Consider the following 16404-nt stretch of genomic DNA (forward strand, 5'->3'; position numbering starts at 1 on the left):
GAATGGTTCAGGGACAGATACATGTTCCAAGTTGGCCCAATGAGGATCAGGTCTGGACATGTTGCAGCAACCATCGGAAGACTAGTGCAGTCTTCCAGGATGCTAAACTGCTAGAATATACAGCCGAATATTCTGTTCTCCACTCTCTGGTGACATTTATGCCACATCTTGCCTTCCTGGAAATGAAGCAAACCCAGAGGCAAACAGAGACAGGAGAGAGACACAGATGACCGGTGACACCATTTGAACTCATTTCTGTCTGCACTTGATCTTTTCAGAGACCTGAGTGATCCCTTTTTTCCCTCAGGCCAGTTTTAATGGTATTCTTTGGAGTTTCCCTGGTGGCACAGTGGTTGAGAATCCTCTTGCCGATGCAGGAGACACGGGTTCGTGCCCCGGTCCGGGAGGATCCCACATGCCGGGGAGTGGCTGGGCCCGTGAGCCATGACCGCTGAGCCTGCGCGTCCGGAGCCTGTGCTCCGCAACGGGAGAGGCCACAAGAGTGAGAGGCCCGCGTACCACAAAAAAAAAAAAAAAAAAAAAAAAGGTATTCTTTGCATCCACAAAAGTCCAGACTATTCCCATGGCCTGAATGGTCTGACCCCCTGCCTACCTCCCCACCTCATCTTGGGCCCCATTCCCCCTTATTCTCCCTACATGACAGGTGTTCGGACCTTCTGTCAGTTCCTAGAAAAAGCCATGCTCTTTCCCACCTGAGTGACTTTGTTCTTACTGTTCTCTTTCCTCCAGATGTTCTCCAGGGCTCTTCCTCCACTTTCAGATCTCAGCTTCAGTGCTGCCTCCTCAGAGGCTTTCCTGACTGTCCACTATAGACCAAACATGCAGCACACGCTCTCACACACTGGACTGCGAGTTCCCTGAGGGCAGGGGCCTCGCATGACTTGCCCAGTGTCGTTATCCCAGAGCCTGGCGCTGTGTCTGACACACAGCAAAAGCTACCGAAATATTGGTGGGCGCGTCCCTCGAGTGCTCCTTGACTTGTTCTGCTTTTCGCTCTGTCTATAATTCCCTTTCCTTCTTTCTTTGGATAATTGACTTCTTATATCAGTCTCAACCCAAATATCATCTTCTTGGAAAGACCGTCCCTGATCATAACGACTAAAATAGAGGTCCCCTCACCCCAATCCTCTATCACGTCACTCAGTTTCATTGTACTTACACCCTGAGATTATCTTTTAAAATTTTTCATCTATTTATTTACTTACTTTCTCTCTTCAACATAAGCTCCGTGAGGGCACAGGTTGTGTTTGTCTCATTCAAAGCTTCATTCCCAGCACCTTCAGCAGTGCCCGGCTTACAGTTTCCCAACAAATACATATTGACTGACTGAATGAATGAAAGCCAAGCAGTCATTTGCGTGCTCTGCCTTATTTAATCCTCACAACAATCTTGTGAAATAAGCACTAGCCCAGTGCTAGTCTCATAGTACAGAGAAGAAAACGAAGTCTTACAGAGGCAATGTCATTTGCCCATAGTCACATAATCAGTAATTTGAGAAGCTGGAATTCAAATCCAGATGTGCACATTCTACAGATGACAATTCATCGTCTACCTCTCAAAATATCTGTTTTATTATTCCCAAGGTGGGTTTGGAGATCGCAGCTGGGCTCCAAGTAGAAAACTGGGATTCCTACTCCTGGCTGCCCCTCGCCCACGGAACTTATCATCCACAGGCAGAGCAGCTGGGCGGCTGGAGCTCCCGTACCCTCAGGTGTGTGGAGTGGGGCCTGCGTTGGGGGATTCAACACACACAAGGAAGCAGGAGAGTGCACGTTATTTTGTGGGCTTCCAGCTCCAGGAGAGAGAGCCAAGAAAGGGCTGACCTGGGTTCACACTCAACCTTTCCCCCAGACTCAGAATCAGATCAGGCTCTCTTCCCAAGGGGCTGGGGTCAGGGGAAGGGGGGGAGTGAGGGGTCTAAGAGAGAAAGGCGGAACTCTTTTCCTAATGCTTCCAAGAGGGCCAAAGTTCCTGTTTTACGGATGGAGGCAATAACACAGAGAGAGAGAACATTTGCCCCACTCAGCCCACCATTATAAAAGAAAACCCTGCAATTTCCAAATGAAGTTGGAGATGGGGTGAGGGGTCGGGGTGGGTGGGATGGGGAGGAATATTGTCTACATTAACAGTATCGAGGCTCAGCTCAGCCACAGCTCATTTAATCATATCGCTTCTAAAAATTGGCTCAGCACCTCTGTACTACCTTTCCAGTCAAGTTTAAACCTCTTCTCAGGACAAGGCCTTTCACTCCTGGCCCCTCTGCAGTCTCATCTGTTCCCCGGCACCTCCCACTGCTAGTGCCCCTGGAGAAGCCATTACGAACGTCTCATAATTCTTCACGTCTCCAGGCTTCTGTAAATGTTATTTCTCCTCTACCTGGCTGTTTCTTATACTGTACATCCTATATGCTTTCAAGAGTAGGCGGCTGACCGTGAGCAGCTTGAAGGCGGAATAGGTTGTACTCATCTCTGTATCCCTGGGCCTCTCAGAGTGGCTGCCCTCAATGAACACCGAAGGGTCAGCTCAAAGGCAACCTTTCTAGAATCCTTCCTGCTGCCTCTAGTTTGTGCTGAGGGGTCTCCTTCTTGCTCCCAAAGCACTTTAGCTCCTCTGTATTTATCCTTCAAATGCTACACTTTAATTGTTGTTTTTCTGGGGAAAGGGATGTGACTTGTGCATCACCACACCCCGAGTGTTAAGCCACAGTACCTGGCGCATAGTAGGTGCTCGATAAATTAATTTTGAATGAAACGTCTTCTGAATGTCCAATATGGAAAGCGCTGTGCGAGGCACTATTACAGGGATATAAAGTTGTATCTCTGATCCTGGGGGGAAATGTTCACATATATGTTGTACAAGGCACTGTGAAATAACTTGAGGACAATGCTATAGAAATTTAAGAGGAATATTTCTGACTTGCTTAGGGTAGAAATTTTTACACACCCTCCCTTCTACCTGGAAATGGACTCTTATCTGTTAACTATTTTCTTAATGGTCTTAGAAGTATCTTTTGTGTGTCATTTTGAAAGTAGGTGGGGCGTACATAATAAAGAAAGAAAATAATACCCAGGTGACAGGTGTGAAGGGCCTCTGGTTGTGAGTTCAACACCACCTGAGAAGTTTGACTTGGGGTAAAGGGGTGTCTTTAGAGACAGCGGGTTACCCTTTAGAGACAGCGGGCTTTAAATTCTACACTGAATGAAAGCAGAGGGTGAGTCCTGGAAGCGGGTGAGTGAAAGTGGTAGCCAAAATGGGTGCTTCCCAAGTCTCTTTGTTAGCCTCTGGGGCCAGGTCCACCATCTGCTCCCAGGACCCCCAGGGCTGCTGGGCACCTCCTGAGAGGAAGAGAAATGGAATACTCACGAGTGCTGGAATGTAGGACCAAGAAATCATCCAAACCAGTAAACAGAATAGCCAAATTATCTCCTTTCCCACTGGGAGCATTTGGTCTAACTTCTGATTTGTGCCTAGGAATTATCTGTCCAAAGTTTCGTTACGTCAGAATATTGACATTGTGTCGTTCTATAGGATAAGGGTCTAGCACTTGAGTTTTGTGAATGGTGCAGGGCTGCAGAACACAGCGCTTAACTGGGCCAGATATGTCTAAAACACTGAATTCTAATCCATCTATGAGCATCCCTGATCCTAGGTGGCCTTAAATAATCCAAGATGGAATTTTCCAGTATTCGGCAAGGTGGGGCATGGAAAAGCATGTCTGCTGTGGGGTTTCAACATAAAGGAGTTAAGAGCTGGGAAGTACCTCCTTGGTCAATATGTAAACTAGGCCAGACTGACATCTCATTTTCCTTTTCTTCTTTTTTTTTTTATAATCAGAGAGGAAGAGGAGAATATTGAACTTGAACAAACATTTTGGCTGGTCCAAAGGCACCAGGCCCTTGCTCTCTTTTAAGCTCATAATTCTCATTGCATCATTTATGTGGAAGTAATCACTGCTCTGTGAGGTCTCAGAAACGGTTTCCCTCTGCTTTTTAAAATTTAACTTTCCGTGTCTGTGTCTTTGGCACCCTCGGATGTTAGGCCACCAGAGGAAAGGGACTATGTCTTTTTGACGTTCGAGTCTCTTCAGCATCCAGCACCGTGCCTTGCACATAGTAGGTGCGTTCAATCAATGCTTGTAAAGGAATTAGTGAATGGGTCCGTAGGAGGAAAGAATGAAGATGAAACATTTCTCTCACGACGAGAACGAATATTTCTCAGTTTATTTCAGATATGAATCAGCTACTCAGCGTCAATTGTGCTTCTGTATACACACCAGGTGTAGATACATGCTTCGGCTGAGATTGAGAAATTCATCTCCGGAGAATAATATGGTGGGCGGGGATCTGAAAGCTCCGAACCGCGAGGAGGGGGCGGAGTCACAGAGAGTTGGAGCGTTTCTGTCCAATCAAAAGGAGACGGCAGGAGCAGGAGTGGGAGATAAGGGGGAGCGGGAGATCGCGAATCCTGCCCAGTTACACGAGCCAGCCAGCCGGAACAGCAGCTTCTCCGTTTAGGTGTTTCTGCCCAGGGAGAGCTGCCGATTCCGAGGCCGACTCCAGCAATGGCCTTTGCAAATCTACGGAAAGTGCTTATCAGTGATAGCCTGGACCCTTGCTGCCGGAAGATCCTGCAAGATGGAGGGCTGCAGGTGGTGGAGAAGCAGAACCTGAGCCAGGAGGAGCTGATAGCCGAGCTGCAGGTTAGGCGAGCGGGAGACAGACTAGGGCTGCGAGGCATCCTCCGCGGACACTGGCTGACCAATTCCGGCCCAGCGTGCCCCACCCTCACCCCCATCGCTGGTGTCAGTCTTGGGGTCTCCCGAGATTGGGGGCTGGGAAGGGGGGAGGGAGAAGAAGGAGGGAGGAACAAAGGGCGGCAAGCTGCAGGATGCAAACTTTCCGTTCCGTTTGCAACCGCGTGTTTCACGTTGGCATGCCTCCCGCCAGCATTGCAAAGTGCTGGCTGCTTCAGCTGGTCCTGCAGGCTGCCCGGGGGATGCCAGCGCGGCTTCCCAGGGCCGTTGCGCTCAGTGGCCCTGGCAGCCCGGCGCCGCCTCTCCCCACCTCCAGCGGGGGCTCCGGGGGAGAGGCGCCAAAGTGGCTTCCCTGCTTGGAGCTCAGGGACCGGCGATCCTTCCCCAGCCAAGCCCTGGCTCGCCCAGCCAAGTGCTGCTTTCCCTAGGGGGCCCCGGCGGAGTCCCAGCCTGTTCCGTGGCTGCTGGAGAAGCTGCAGGGAAGGCGGCCCGGCTGGAGCGGCAAACGCCATACCCGCCTTTCATCTGATGCAAGACTGCTGAGAGTTTTCACCGCCCCTCTGCCGCCTGGGAGCGCTCGGAGGAAAGAGGGGCGGGCGGGGGGCGCCCGAGATCTCCGCGCCGGCCACGCGGCAGTCGCCTCGCCCGCCGCTGTCCAGGCTTAGTCTCCGCCAGTGGGCTCGGCGGGGTCAGGAATGGCCTGATAGGACGAGATTCCGATCCCAAAGCCCCCAGGAAACGTATATTTCCTAGCAGATCTTTCTCAGGAACGTTATCACCGTTTGTGCAGTTTACTTCAGATCTTTCTCTAACTTGCTTGTAAAAATCCTGCGAGGTTTGGTGGCCTCTTCCTGCCTTATAACATTTATTTCGTGAACTCTTCACTCCAGTTTCTGCACTTCTTACTTCTGTAACTGTGCCCAGCGTCCAGGTGTCTCTACCCGACCCGTCCGGATGTATTCTCCCCTTCCCCCAAACTCCCACACCCCGCAGTATAGCCTCCTACCAACTTCAACCAGTCTCAGCGCGAATTCACCCTCTCCAGAGTCCCTTAAATCAAACCACAGAGGTGGCTACTGTTGCTTTAGCTGTGAGGCAATCGCATGGTCTTCATAACTGCCATTGTATCTCCTGCTGTGTTTCTCCATGGAACCCCTGCCGCTCTTCTCCCACCCCGTGGTACTGTATTCTGCCCCTGGCTTGTACGCAGAGAAGTTTCTGACTGGTCCCTGTCTTTTTTTTTTTTTTTTTTTGGCTGCATTGGGTCTTCCTTGCTCCTTGTGGGCTTCCTCTAGTTGCGGCCAGAGGGAGCTGCTCTTCGTTGTGGTGCTCCGGCTTCTTACTGCGTGGCTTCTGTTGTTGTGGATCACGGACTTCAGTAGCTGTGGCACGCGGACTCAGTAGTTGTGGTGCATGGGTTTAGTTGTCCGTGACATGTGGGACCTTCCTGGACCAGGGCTCGAACCCGTGTCCCCTGCATTGGCAGGTGGATTCTTAACCACTGCGCCACCAGGGAAGTCCCTGGTCTCTGTCTTAAAGAAGCTTGTCAGCTAGTTAGGAGCCTGGCCAACACACGGTGAGACAAGTGACCAGATGACACAGTACTTGAGTGCTAAATGAGACCATCCGGCAGCCTAGCCTTTGCCTCTCCATGGCGTTGCAAATGGAGAGAAGCGGGTGATCAGCCTGGACTCGGTGGGGGCCAAGGGCTCAGGACGTGATCCTTGGACTACCCTAGGACTGGATGGGGAAACGGCACCTCACACTTGTCACCTCCTCTTTTGTGCAGATGGTATCATGGCCTTGGCTCTGGGCCGTGGCCAGAAGGAAGTGGAGTGGTCTCTAGATTCTCACCTCCACCAGACCACCGGGTTGGGAAGAATGGCCTGGACTTGGGGCTTCCCAGCTTTGTTATGGAAATTAAAATTCTGTACCCCGGGGGTAGGGTGGGTTGAGAGGGAGTGGTGAGTGTGGAATTGACTAGAATGGGAGGCCCTGGTCACTAGTGGAGGGTTTCCATGGTGTTGAGAGGTTGGCCGGGTGGGTGCAGGGAATCTGGGGCTGGAACTTGGAGGACGTTTTAAAGGCACTGAAAACTTCTGGCAGGAGAGGAGGGGTGTTTGTTGGCTACATTGTTGGATGGTTTGGGAGTGCCCAGTCTTCATGTCTGTCTTTGTAAAAAGCACTAGGTTCAGACTGCTGGTTAGTCTCCCTGGGCCACTGGAGGGTCCTCATATCCACACTTGCCTCTTGTTATTCTGCATGGAGAGGTGCCTGGGTTAGTGGCCCCTGCCCTCCCCTGTTTAAACCTTTTTAATACTGAAAGAAACTGGGGCCCAGTGCCTGAACCAGGCCTGGCCTCCGTTCCCACTCCTTGGTATTCTGGGCAGGCACAATTTATTCTCTCTCAGTCTGTGGTCAGGAAGTACAATCATCCCCCAGAACCATGCTTTTCAGACTTGAAGCAAGTCACAGCTCATTAGTGGGTGATGAAGTCCATTTAATGGGTCATGATTAGCATTTAAAAAAACAAAATAAGAAATATCAGAGAGCAATGCAGATAGTAAGGCTAAGTATTGTGTCACGAAATTTGTTTCAATTATTGTGTGTTTGTGGTGTGTGTGGTATATGAGTATAAAATCATAACTTAAACATGTGTTTCTTACTGTGGGTCTTAGTCAAAAGTTTGGAAAACACTGGCTTGGAATAATAAAGCATCTTGTTTGGAACTCAACTAAACTCGTACTTAGACTGTGTACCCCTCTTCTATCAGCAGATGTCACATCTTAAATCAGCCTAATATGCAGGAACATTGAAATCTTAGCATGTATCGGTGGCTTTTAAACTTTGACCATGGCCCACAATAGGAAATTCATTTTACATTATAACTCACTATACACACACATATGTGTACACACATACACTAAAGTTTCATGAAAGAATACCCTTACTAGATGTGTTGTGTTCTGATATTTTCTTCTGTTTCATTAACTAGCAATGCTGGTCAGAATCCTCTAAACGCACGCTGGGAATGCATTTAATTTACTGAAGCACCTTTGTATCTTTATTTCAGAATTTGAAGAAAGGATAAGAAGGGAGTAAAGTTCGATGCAAGAGTCCATGTTTTGAAAGGCTCTCTTAAAATGCAAATTTCTAGCCTTTACACTAGGATTTGGTTTGCAAGAGTTAAATAACCATCTACTTAATCAGGATCACACATATTGTGCCAAACCGCGCCCACCTGCATTCTCTATAGCTGGGGAACATGATCTGGAGAGGTTCTCTGACTTCTCCTGTGATGTAAGTCAGAAGCAGGGGCACTGCTAGAATCATCCCCAAGGCCAAGCCTGTTCTTGGGAACTTGAGGAACGTGAATGGGTTTCCACTGCTGAGTTTGCATAGTTTGTCCGGAACAGCTATAAATCCAGCAGAACAGTGGCCTGTTGTTTTCCAGCTCTGAAGCAGCTGTGGGACTGGGAGTGGGGAGGAAACCCAAGTGTAAGCAAATGCCTGTTCCAGCCTGCATTCTTTTTTTTTTTTTTTCTGTACGCGGGCCTCTCACTGTTGTGGCCTCTCCCATTGCGGAGCACAGGCTCCGGACGCGCAGGCTCAGCGGCCATGGCTCACTGGCCCAGCCGCTCCGCGGCATGTGGGATCCTCCCGGACCGGGGCACGAACCCGTGTCCCCTGCATCGGCAGGTGGACTCTCAACCACTGTGCCACCAGGGAAACCCCCAGCCTGCATTCTTATACAGATAGAGCACGCACAAAGCAGACAACAGTAGACAGCAGAGTGGGTGCAGTGTTGAGATTCCCACTGCGGGAGTGCCAGAGAGGACCTTGGGGTGCTGCAGAAGAAAGTTATAATCACTGCAAACTGCAGGGAAGATGCGGGTGGATTTGCAAAGGACTGCGGTTTGCATAAGTAGAGGAGAGGAGTGGACTGCAGGGAGCCAAGTCTCCGAGGGATGACGTGGGGCCTGAGAAGGGGACCCGGCCTGGAGTGCAGGGCTTTTGAGGGATCAGCGGCAGCTAGGTTGGTTGGCACACAGGCTCTCAGTAAATGCATGCTGGTTGAATGAATTCTGGGTTTTTTTGTTTGTTTTTTTTTTTGTTTTTGTCACACCGTGTGGCTCAAGATATCTTAGTTCCCTGACCAGGGATTGAACCCGTGCCCTCAGCAGTGGAAGTGCAGTGTCCCAACCACTGGACCACCAGGGAATTCCCTTGAATGAATGAATTGATGATGTGTTTGAATGAACAGGAACAGGGGTAGTTGAGGGTGTAAAGGGTCTTGAAAGCCCGTGAACTCTGGCCACAGGAATGCCCGGATCGTGTGGGACCAGCGTCTGCTGAATGGGAGTCTGCAAAGGCAGATTCCCACTTGGGATGAGTGAGCTCTGCATGTACATCTGTGCTGGTCTGACTGGAGGCTCTTCAGACTTCTTGGCTTCAGAGAAAGCTGGGACACACCCTTGAGGGAAAAGTAGAGAGAGACTGCAGGATAAATCTCTGTAAGGGAGATCCTTCCACAGAGAGAGGTCGTGCTTGTTAAAGAAAAACGCCATGCTGTTTCTGGGCTTGTCCTCGGGGTCTGCAGGAATGGGGTGGACTCCTGGGGAGTCTGCATCCTCTTCTACAGCGGGTCTGTCCTGTGGGAAGCAGATTCCCAAGGTTTGCGGAAGGGCTGGCAGCTTTGGAGCGAGCATTCAAGGAGCATTCTATCCAGAACCACAGACACAAAAGGCTTGGAGTGCCCGTGAAGGGTCCTCCATCCAGCTGTCTGCGGTCTGGCACAGCCCCCAGCCAGTGGGGATGCATGAAGCATTCATGCCTCCAGAGAAGTAATGCTGCAGCCTCTCTTGAACAATCATCCCAGTGTTGAGAAGCCCTCCAGATCTAAACAGGCTGCGACGTAAGCTTCATTCCTCTTCTTCCATCCGTGGAGAGAAAAGAACTCTGTGCTCGCTCTGCATGTAACTTGTCCAAACTGGTTCCAAGGCTCTGGGCTTGCACACAGGAAACACAGTGTGGGTCCTCACCCTGGGAGCCAGATGCCCATGGCCTTTCTCTGTCTCCAGAATCCGTGTGGTGAGGAGGGAAGAGAGAAGGTTCTCGTGGGAGAACCCACGAGCTGGGTGCTCCACTGGGGAAATGCAGCGTGGCTTACAGGTGTCAGATCAGATGTGGGAGGGACCCCAGGGGCCATCTGTTCCAATGCTCTTATGTTACAGAAGGAGACCAGGGTACGGGGTGACATGACTTGGTACAGTGACCCAACTTGTCATTGCCAGCCCTAGGCCTAGAACCCCAGCCTCCTGGTTCCCAGCCTGCTGCTTGTGCAGTGACTCTTGCTGCTTGCCTACCAACCTGGGACAGCCAGCTTGGGACAGAGTGTGTATTTGCTCACCTGCTCCATTTCCTGGGGATTCTCATCGGGTGTTTGGCAACAGTATCCTTATTCTGCAGAAGATACCACTGGATTCTGGATGAGCCTAAGGAAGATTGTCCTGGGGTCTGGCTTAGCCCAAGTATAATGGCTGTGATGAATCCACAAAGTCTGATTTTTCACATAGGTATAGTCTTAGCCTTATATTGCCTGGTTTTCCAAGTAGCTATGGACAAGTTTAATTATTTTCTGCCCTTCCCCTTACTTTGGTTTCTGTTTTAGGAAATGTTTTTCTTTTAACAATTTGTCTTTTATTCACTTCATGTATTCATCTATTGAGTGCCTTCTGTGTACCAGGCATAGGGGCTTACAAAGTGGAATCCAATCCCACCTCTTCCCATCAGTAGCTCCATGTCCAGTGGAGGAAGTGATGTCCATTGAGCAGGGCCAGATATCATGCCAGGCGTTGTACCTTCCTGTCTCATCTCTTCCTCACACACTTAAGGAGGGCGAAGCTCAGAGTCATAGCTTGTCAGGGCTGGAGCTTGGATGTGAACCCAGGCATGAGTGATCGCGGGGGCTTTCAGATGTGTGTGCATAAACGTGCCTTCCTTTCCCTGAATGTATCCAAAGTCAGCCAGCCTGCAGGAACTCCCACTTTGGACAGAAGGGCTTTACGAGGTCTCAAAGACCAACTCTGTGGATCCAGGTGTTTCTTCTTCTGCCTCAGGACTGCGAAGGCCTTATTGTCCGCTCGGCCACCAAGGTGACCTCTGATGTCATCAACGCGACCAAGAAGCTGCAGGTGGTGGGCCGGGCTGGCACGGGCGTGGACAATGTGGATCTGGAGGCTGCAACAAGGAAGGGTATCCTGGTCATGAAGTAAGTCGTGGAAGTGGTGGGGTGGTGGTCCAGGAGGCCGCCCGCTCCAGGCCAAGTCCAGAGAGGGGCGCAGCACTCACCGCTTAGCGGTTCCCGGGGTTTTGACACAGAGGCTCTCTTTGTAATCTCAAAATGCTTCACAGACCTGCCCCCAGATGCTCGCACGCCTGCAGCCTGGTTGGGGAATCAGAAGAATGCTGGTGGATTTGTCTCAGTCCCTGCTTCAGCCCTGCCCTTCCCCCTCGGCTGTTTCATCTGGAGCCGGGTTCTGTCGGCTCTGCTTGACTGTGGTCTCCCTTGTGCAGCTGCATAACCTTTGCTAGCAGACGGACTCTCCCATTCTCTCTTCCTCACTTCCCTGCACCCTTCGGGGGCCGGGAACCCAGTTTCTCTTTACTCCAGGGCCAAGAAGGAAGGGGTCCCCTTTAGAGCTGTTTTTGCAGAAACCCAGGGCAAAGGTCATGGCAGCATGCCAGCGCTAGGCAACACTCATTTCTGGCTCCGGTCTGGCATTTAAGTGGTGTGGCAAGGTTAACCCCTTCCACTCCTCTGTCCTCGAGCCTTTCCTCTTCCCTCGGGAGCCTCAGTGTTCTCGAGACTTTCCCCTCCCTTCCCTCCACTTCCCTCCATAGGATAGGGGTTAACCAACCCAATCGTCTGCCTGAGGTCAATATCCAACAGACGAAATGTTAACCAATAACCCATCCTCCAATCTTGCGCTGGACCCAGAGGCACCAGCCCCCTGGTCCCCGCACCTCTTCCTGTATCCCATGTAGCCTGGTCATTCGCTGGGCGAGTCAGGAAGCCAGGTGTTCTTATGGAAAGACAGACTCTGAGAATCCTTTTTTTATTTTTAATTTTTATTTATTTCCTTTTGAAAAGTTCTGGATTTTCAAGGGAAAGAAACTGTTTTCTTGGTCTACTTTATTTTTTTATTATTATTATTTTTTATATAGCAGGTTCTTATTAGTCATCAATTTTATACACATCAGTGTATACATGTCTGAGAATCCTTTTATCTTGATTTTTAACTTTTTAAAAATAGGATCTCTTGACCTTTTTTCACCTTATAACCTTCATTTCCAGAGAAGAAAAGACCCAGTAGAGGGAAAGGAGGGTGAACACGTGTGTTAATAAATTATTCCAAGAGCAACAAGAAAAAGCCTTTGAGAAAAGAAAAATAGTTTCATGGGTATTATCTCTATTTTCCTTTCTGTAAGATGGGTAGAGTCAACATTACCCTATGATTCAACTTGTGAGGATGATTTCTCAGTGCAAAACTTGTTGAGAAATAGGAGGAAAAGTCAAACAGGACGAGATAAAAATATTAACTTTGTTACTGAAAAAAAGACAGGTTGGGCAAATTGATAAAGGTCTGTGGGCAAGGGGCTGACCTCTGTATCTGTCACGGGTACAGCCTCAATAAGACTGATGGCATGAAACTAACACAACAGTGTAAAATCAACTATACTCCAATAAAAAATTTTAAAAACAAGATTGATGGCATGGAACAGCAGGGATTTGTCTTTCTGTAGGCAGGTAGATCCTAAAGTAAGAGGAGAGAGAGAAGGGCTGAGCCACACGTGTCTCTCCCAATCTATTGAGATACTTCTCTGGCCCGGGAGAAGTGAGTTTGGGTAGAGAGATGAGTGTGTTTCTCGAATGGAGGTCCCTCCGCAGGAAAACATAAAGCCAGGGCAAAGGGGTTTTCTTCCAGACCTGGGGTTAGGGCAGGAGTACATCACAGAACCCAGGGCAGTGGCGTGGTGTTAGGGGTTTTCACTAAGGACAGGTAAGTTCAAAATGTTGGCGAGAATGTGGAGAAAAGGGAACCCTCGTACACTGTTGGTGGGAATGCAAATTGGTGCAGCCACTGTGGAGAACAGTTGGAGGTTCCTCAAAAAAACTAAAGAAAGGACTACCACATGACCCAGCAATTTTACTCCTGGGTATATATCCAAAAAAAACAAAAATGCTAATTCTAAAAGATAGGTGCACACCAACGTTCATAGCAGCATTATGTACAATTGCCAAGATATGGAAGCAACCTGAGTATCCATCGACAGATGAATGGATAAAGAAGATGTTATATATATATATATATATATAATAGAATACTACTCAGGCATGAAAAGAATGAAATTTTGCCATTTGGATGGTTTTGGAAGGCATTATGCTAAGTGAAATAAGTCAGACATAGAAAGACAAATACTGTATGTTATCACTTACATATGGAATCTAAAAAATAAAGCAAACTAGTGAATATAACAAAAAAGAAACAGATTCACAGATATAGAGAACAATCTAGTGGCCACCAGTGGGGAGAGGGAAGGGGGAGGGGCAACACAGGGGTAGGGGGTTAAGAGGTACAAACTATTAGGTATAAAATAAGCTGTAAGGATATACTGTACAATGCAGGGAATATGGCCAATATTTTATGATAACTATAAATGGAGTGTAACCTTTAAAAATTATGAATCACTATATTGTACACTTGTAACTTATATAGTATTATACATCAACTATACTTCAATTTTTAAAAAAGTAAAAAAAAAAAACCCCATAAAACTAAACAAAACAAACAAAAAGAAGAGGAAAGCTTACGGAGTGGGAGAGAGAGCACAGCGTGCACTAGTCTTTCCACTGGGACAGGAGTGGGAATCCTGGGTCTGGCTGACCGATGTCCCCCATCTTTTTCCATCTTTAGCACCCCCAGTGGGAACAGCCTCAGCGCTGCGGAGCTCACCTGTGGGATGATCATGTGCCTGGCCAGGTAAGTCCCTGACTTCTGAGCAGAGTCACTGTCTGTGGTCTGTCAATTATTATGACTCCCTAAGCAAACTGACCCCGAGAAACTTAGAAACACTTCAGCTTGGTGACATGCAGGCTGCTAAGAACCTTCAAGGCCGTCAGTCCTCAACTGAACATTCGTTACACTGGTTCTGGCACACCAAGGTCAGGTGGCTTCTCAGGTTGTTTGCAAACACACAGGATGTGCATGAATCTTACTGTTTTGGGTGGTAAAATGACTGTATGAACACTGCTGTTGAACAGGCAGTAGGTCAGTGGGAAGGGCAAGGAGCCAGTGGGAGGGCAGGAAGATGCTCTGGGTCCCTTTGCAGATCCGCGGATCCTTAAACCAAGGAACCCAGGCAGCCAGGACCCCTCACGTCACTACTCAGGCCTGAAACCTTCTGGGGCTGAGAAATGATTCCTTTCCCTTCTCAAGACCTGTTCTCCTCCCTGCTGGGAGGGGATCTGGGGGAGTTCACCTTTGTTCTAACTCTTCCCCAAGATTTCTACCTGAGATCTTAGGTATTTACTGATATTCACTTGTCAGTGAAGAGGAGAGGAGGTTGGAGAAAGGGAAGAACAGGGAGAATTGCACAGCAGGAGGGACCCAGCCCGGAAGGGATCCCTAAGCTGGCTGTCTGGAGCTCCTGGAACATCTGCAGAAGTGTTGAGGCCTGATGCCCTGGTGTCACTTGTGCTATTAAATTCAGTGGTGGTTTCTTTTGGTTTCTTGGGGGCGTGAGGGAGCGATCCCAGTGCAGCTTTCTAATTCTCTCACTTTTTTTCTGGAGGTGGTGTTTCCCCTGCGAGTCAGGAATAATCTTCCTATTCCAAGACCAGCTTTACTTAAAGGAGTAGGCAAAGTGGTATGACTTAGGGGAAGCGCCCTGTCGCCAGCCACTCATCATGACCTCACTCATCATCAAACCCAAGAAAGAAGCACCCTGTGAGAAGGAATCACCAGTCTCTCATAACCCCTGTGTGCTGGTTTAATCAGACCACTTTCCAGGCAGGGCAGCGGTAGAGGGGGTGGGAAGTGTGCACGGTAAAGTTGAGAGCATTGGGCAATGTGGGTGGAGAGCAGGGCTGAATGGGCCTCACGGTGGGGGACTTTGAACAGATTTTGCCTGTTCCTGAGGTGCTGGAGAAGAACAAGGGCACGGAAAGAAAGAGTGGAGAATACAACAAATGTAAATTTCACCCTTGTGCCTGCTTTATTTTCTCTTGTAAGTCAGGCCAGCCTCCGTATGATTTTTGGGAGGTCCCTTGCCCATGTCATGGTCCTCCCCAGACTGGCCTGGTGAGGATCCCGAAATGTTGAAACCTGGGGAGGCACCACGGCCAGCTGGGTGGAGCGCCCAGAGGGAGGGTGTGAGGGTTTCCTGTGCCCCGTGGTGCTGCACGCACATCTCTGAGATGGCATCTTTCAGTCAGGTGGGCAGAGGTCGGGAGGCCAGAGCCGGGGGCTCTGTCTCACTCGGTCAGAGGCATCTGATCTGGCTGGCTTTGCTGAGGGGGGAGCACTTCCTCAAGGCAAGTCATTGTCCTAAATGACATTCCTGAAATGAGGCCCCACGGGCCAGAGCAGTGAGATGGAGCTTCTTCCATGAACTTGTTATGTAAGCTTTGTTGAGTTTACCCATGAGTTCTTGGGACTCTGATCGTAGAACAGATTCCCATCAACTTCACCCTCAGATGGAAGTCTGTGTCCTGGTAACGTGTAGACAGGAAAGAATGCTTTTTATAAGAAGTCAGTGAAGTGGAAATACAGGAAGAGTTATCTTGGAATCTCTTCTCTCTCACACACGCAGACGTGCACACACCTCTGAATTTTGTGGCCGGCAGGAACGCCTGCATTTAAATACTTGGGAGGCTAACTGGTGGGGATGTCTTCCTTGGCTTTGAATCGATTGCGCTACTTCTAGTTGAGTGATGCTGGGCAAGGTATTTAACCCCCAGTGGCCACACTCCACCCCCATGCAGTTGTGAGCATTAAATGACCTGATGTTTAAACATTGTTTCTTGTCTCTTCCTTTCTAGCTTCTGGAGAAGCCTGGAGGGCCATGTCCCACATGACACATCTTGCCCTCTGACCTCTCACATTGCCCTAACTTCCTTTGTCCTCTCCAGAAAACACATAGAGACTCAGACCTCCATGTTGACCAATAGGAGGAGATAAGCTGTGGAGAGAGTGTGTGTGCGTGTGTGCGTGTGCGTGTGTGTGTGGTGGGACAGGAGGTTGTGTGGTTGTTGGAAGTGTCTGTACTACACCACCCGCCCACCCCAGTCTAGCCTAACTCTCAAGGGAGAATAAGTATTCAGCTGTCCCTTGATACAGTGGAAGATGTTGTAGGTTATGGCTCTGGATGGAATAGGAAAATGGAAATTCTTGAATTTCTGGAACATTTGGTGTTATCAAAGTCTACCAATACCCCATTTCATTATCCCTACAAACCCTGGAAGATTAGCTATTGCTTTTTACATGCCCAGAGTCACTCAGGCTGATACTCCAGCCACTGAGATGGACTCAGAACCTCCTCCCAGACACCTAGCTGGAGACAAATCC

At 49.2% G+C, this 16404-nt stretch overlaps 1 protein-coding gene across 1 annotated transcript in view; it reads left to right on the top strand.

Moving 5' to 3' along the window:
- The first annotated feature begins 4493 nt into the window (after positions 1-4493).
- Positions 4494-16404, top strand: part of PHGDH (phosphoglycerate dehydrogenase) — a 30993-nt gene continuing 19082 nt past the window's right edge. The window contains exons 1-3 of the mRNA XM_079923942.1: positions 4494-4720; positions 10894-11045; positions 13753-13818. Of these exons, the coding sequence (XP_079780068.1) occupies positions 4583-4720; positions 10894-11045; positions 13753-13818 (356 nt within the window). The 5' untranslated portion in view covers positions 4494-4582. The remainder of the gene's footprint in view (positions 4721-10893; positions 11046-13752; positions 13819-16404) is intronic.

Source organism: Stenella coeruleoalba (assembly GCF_951394435.1).
Source record: "Stenella coeruleoalba genome assembly, chromosome: 1".
NCBI classification, from domain to species: Eukaryota; Metazoa; Chordata; class Mammalia; order Artiodactyla; family Delphinidae; genus Stenella; species Stenella coeruleoalba.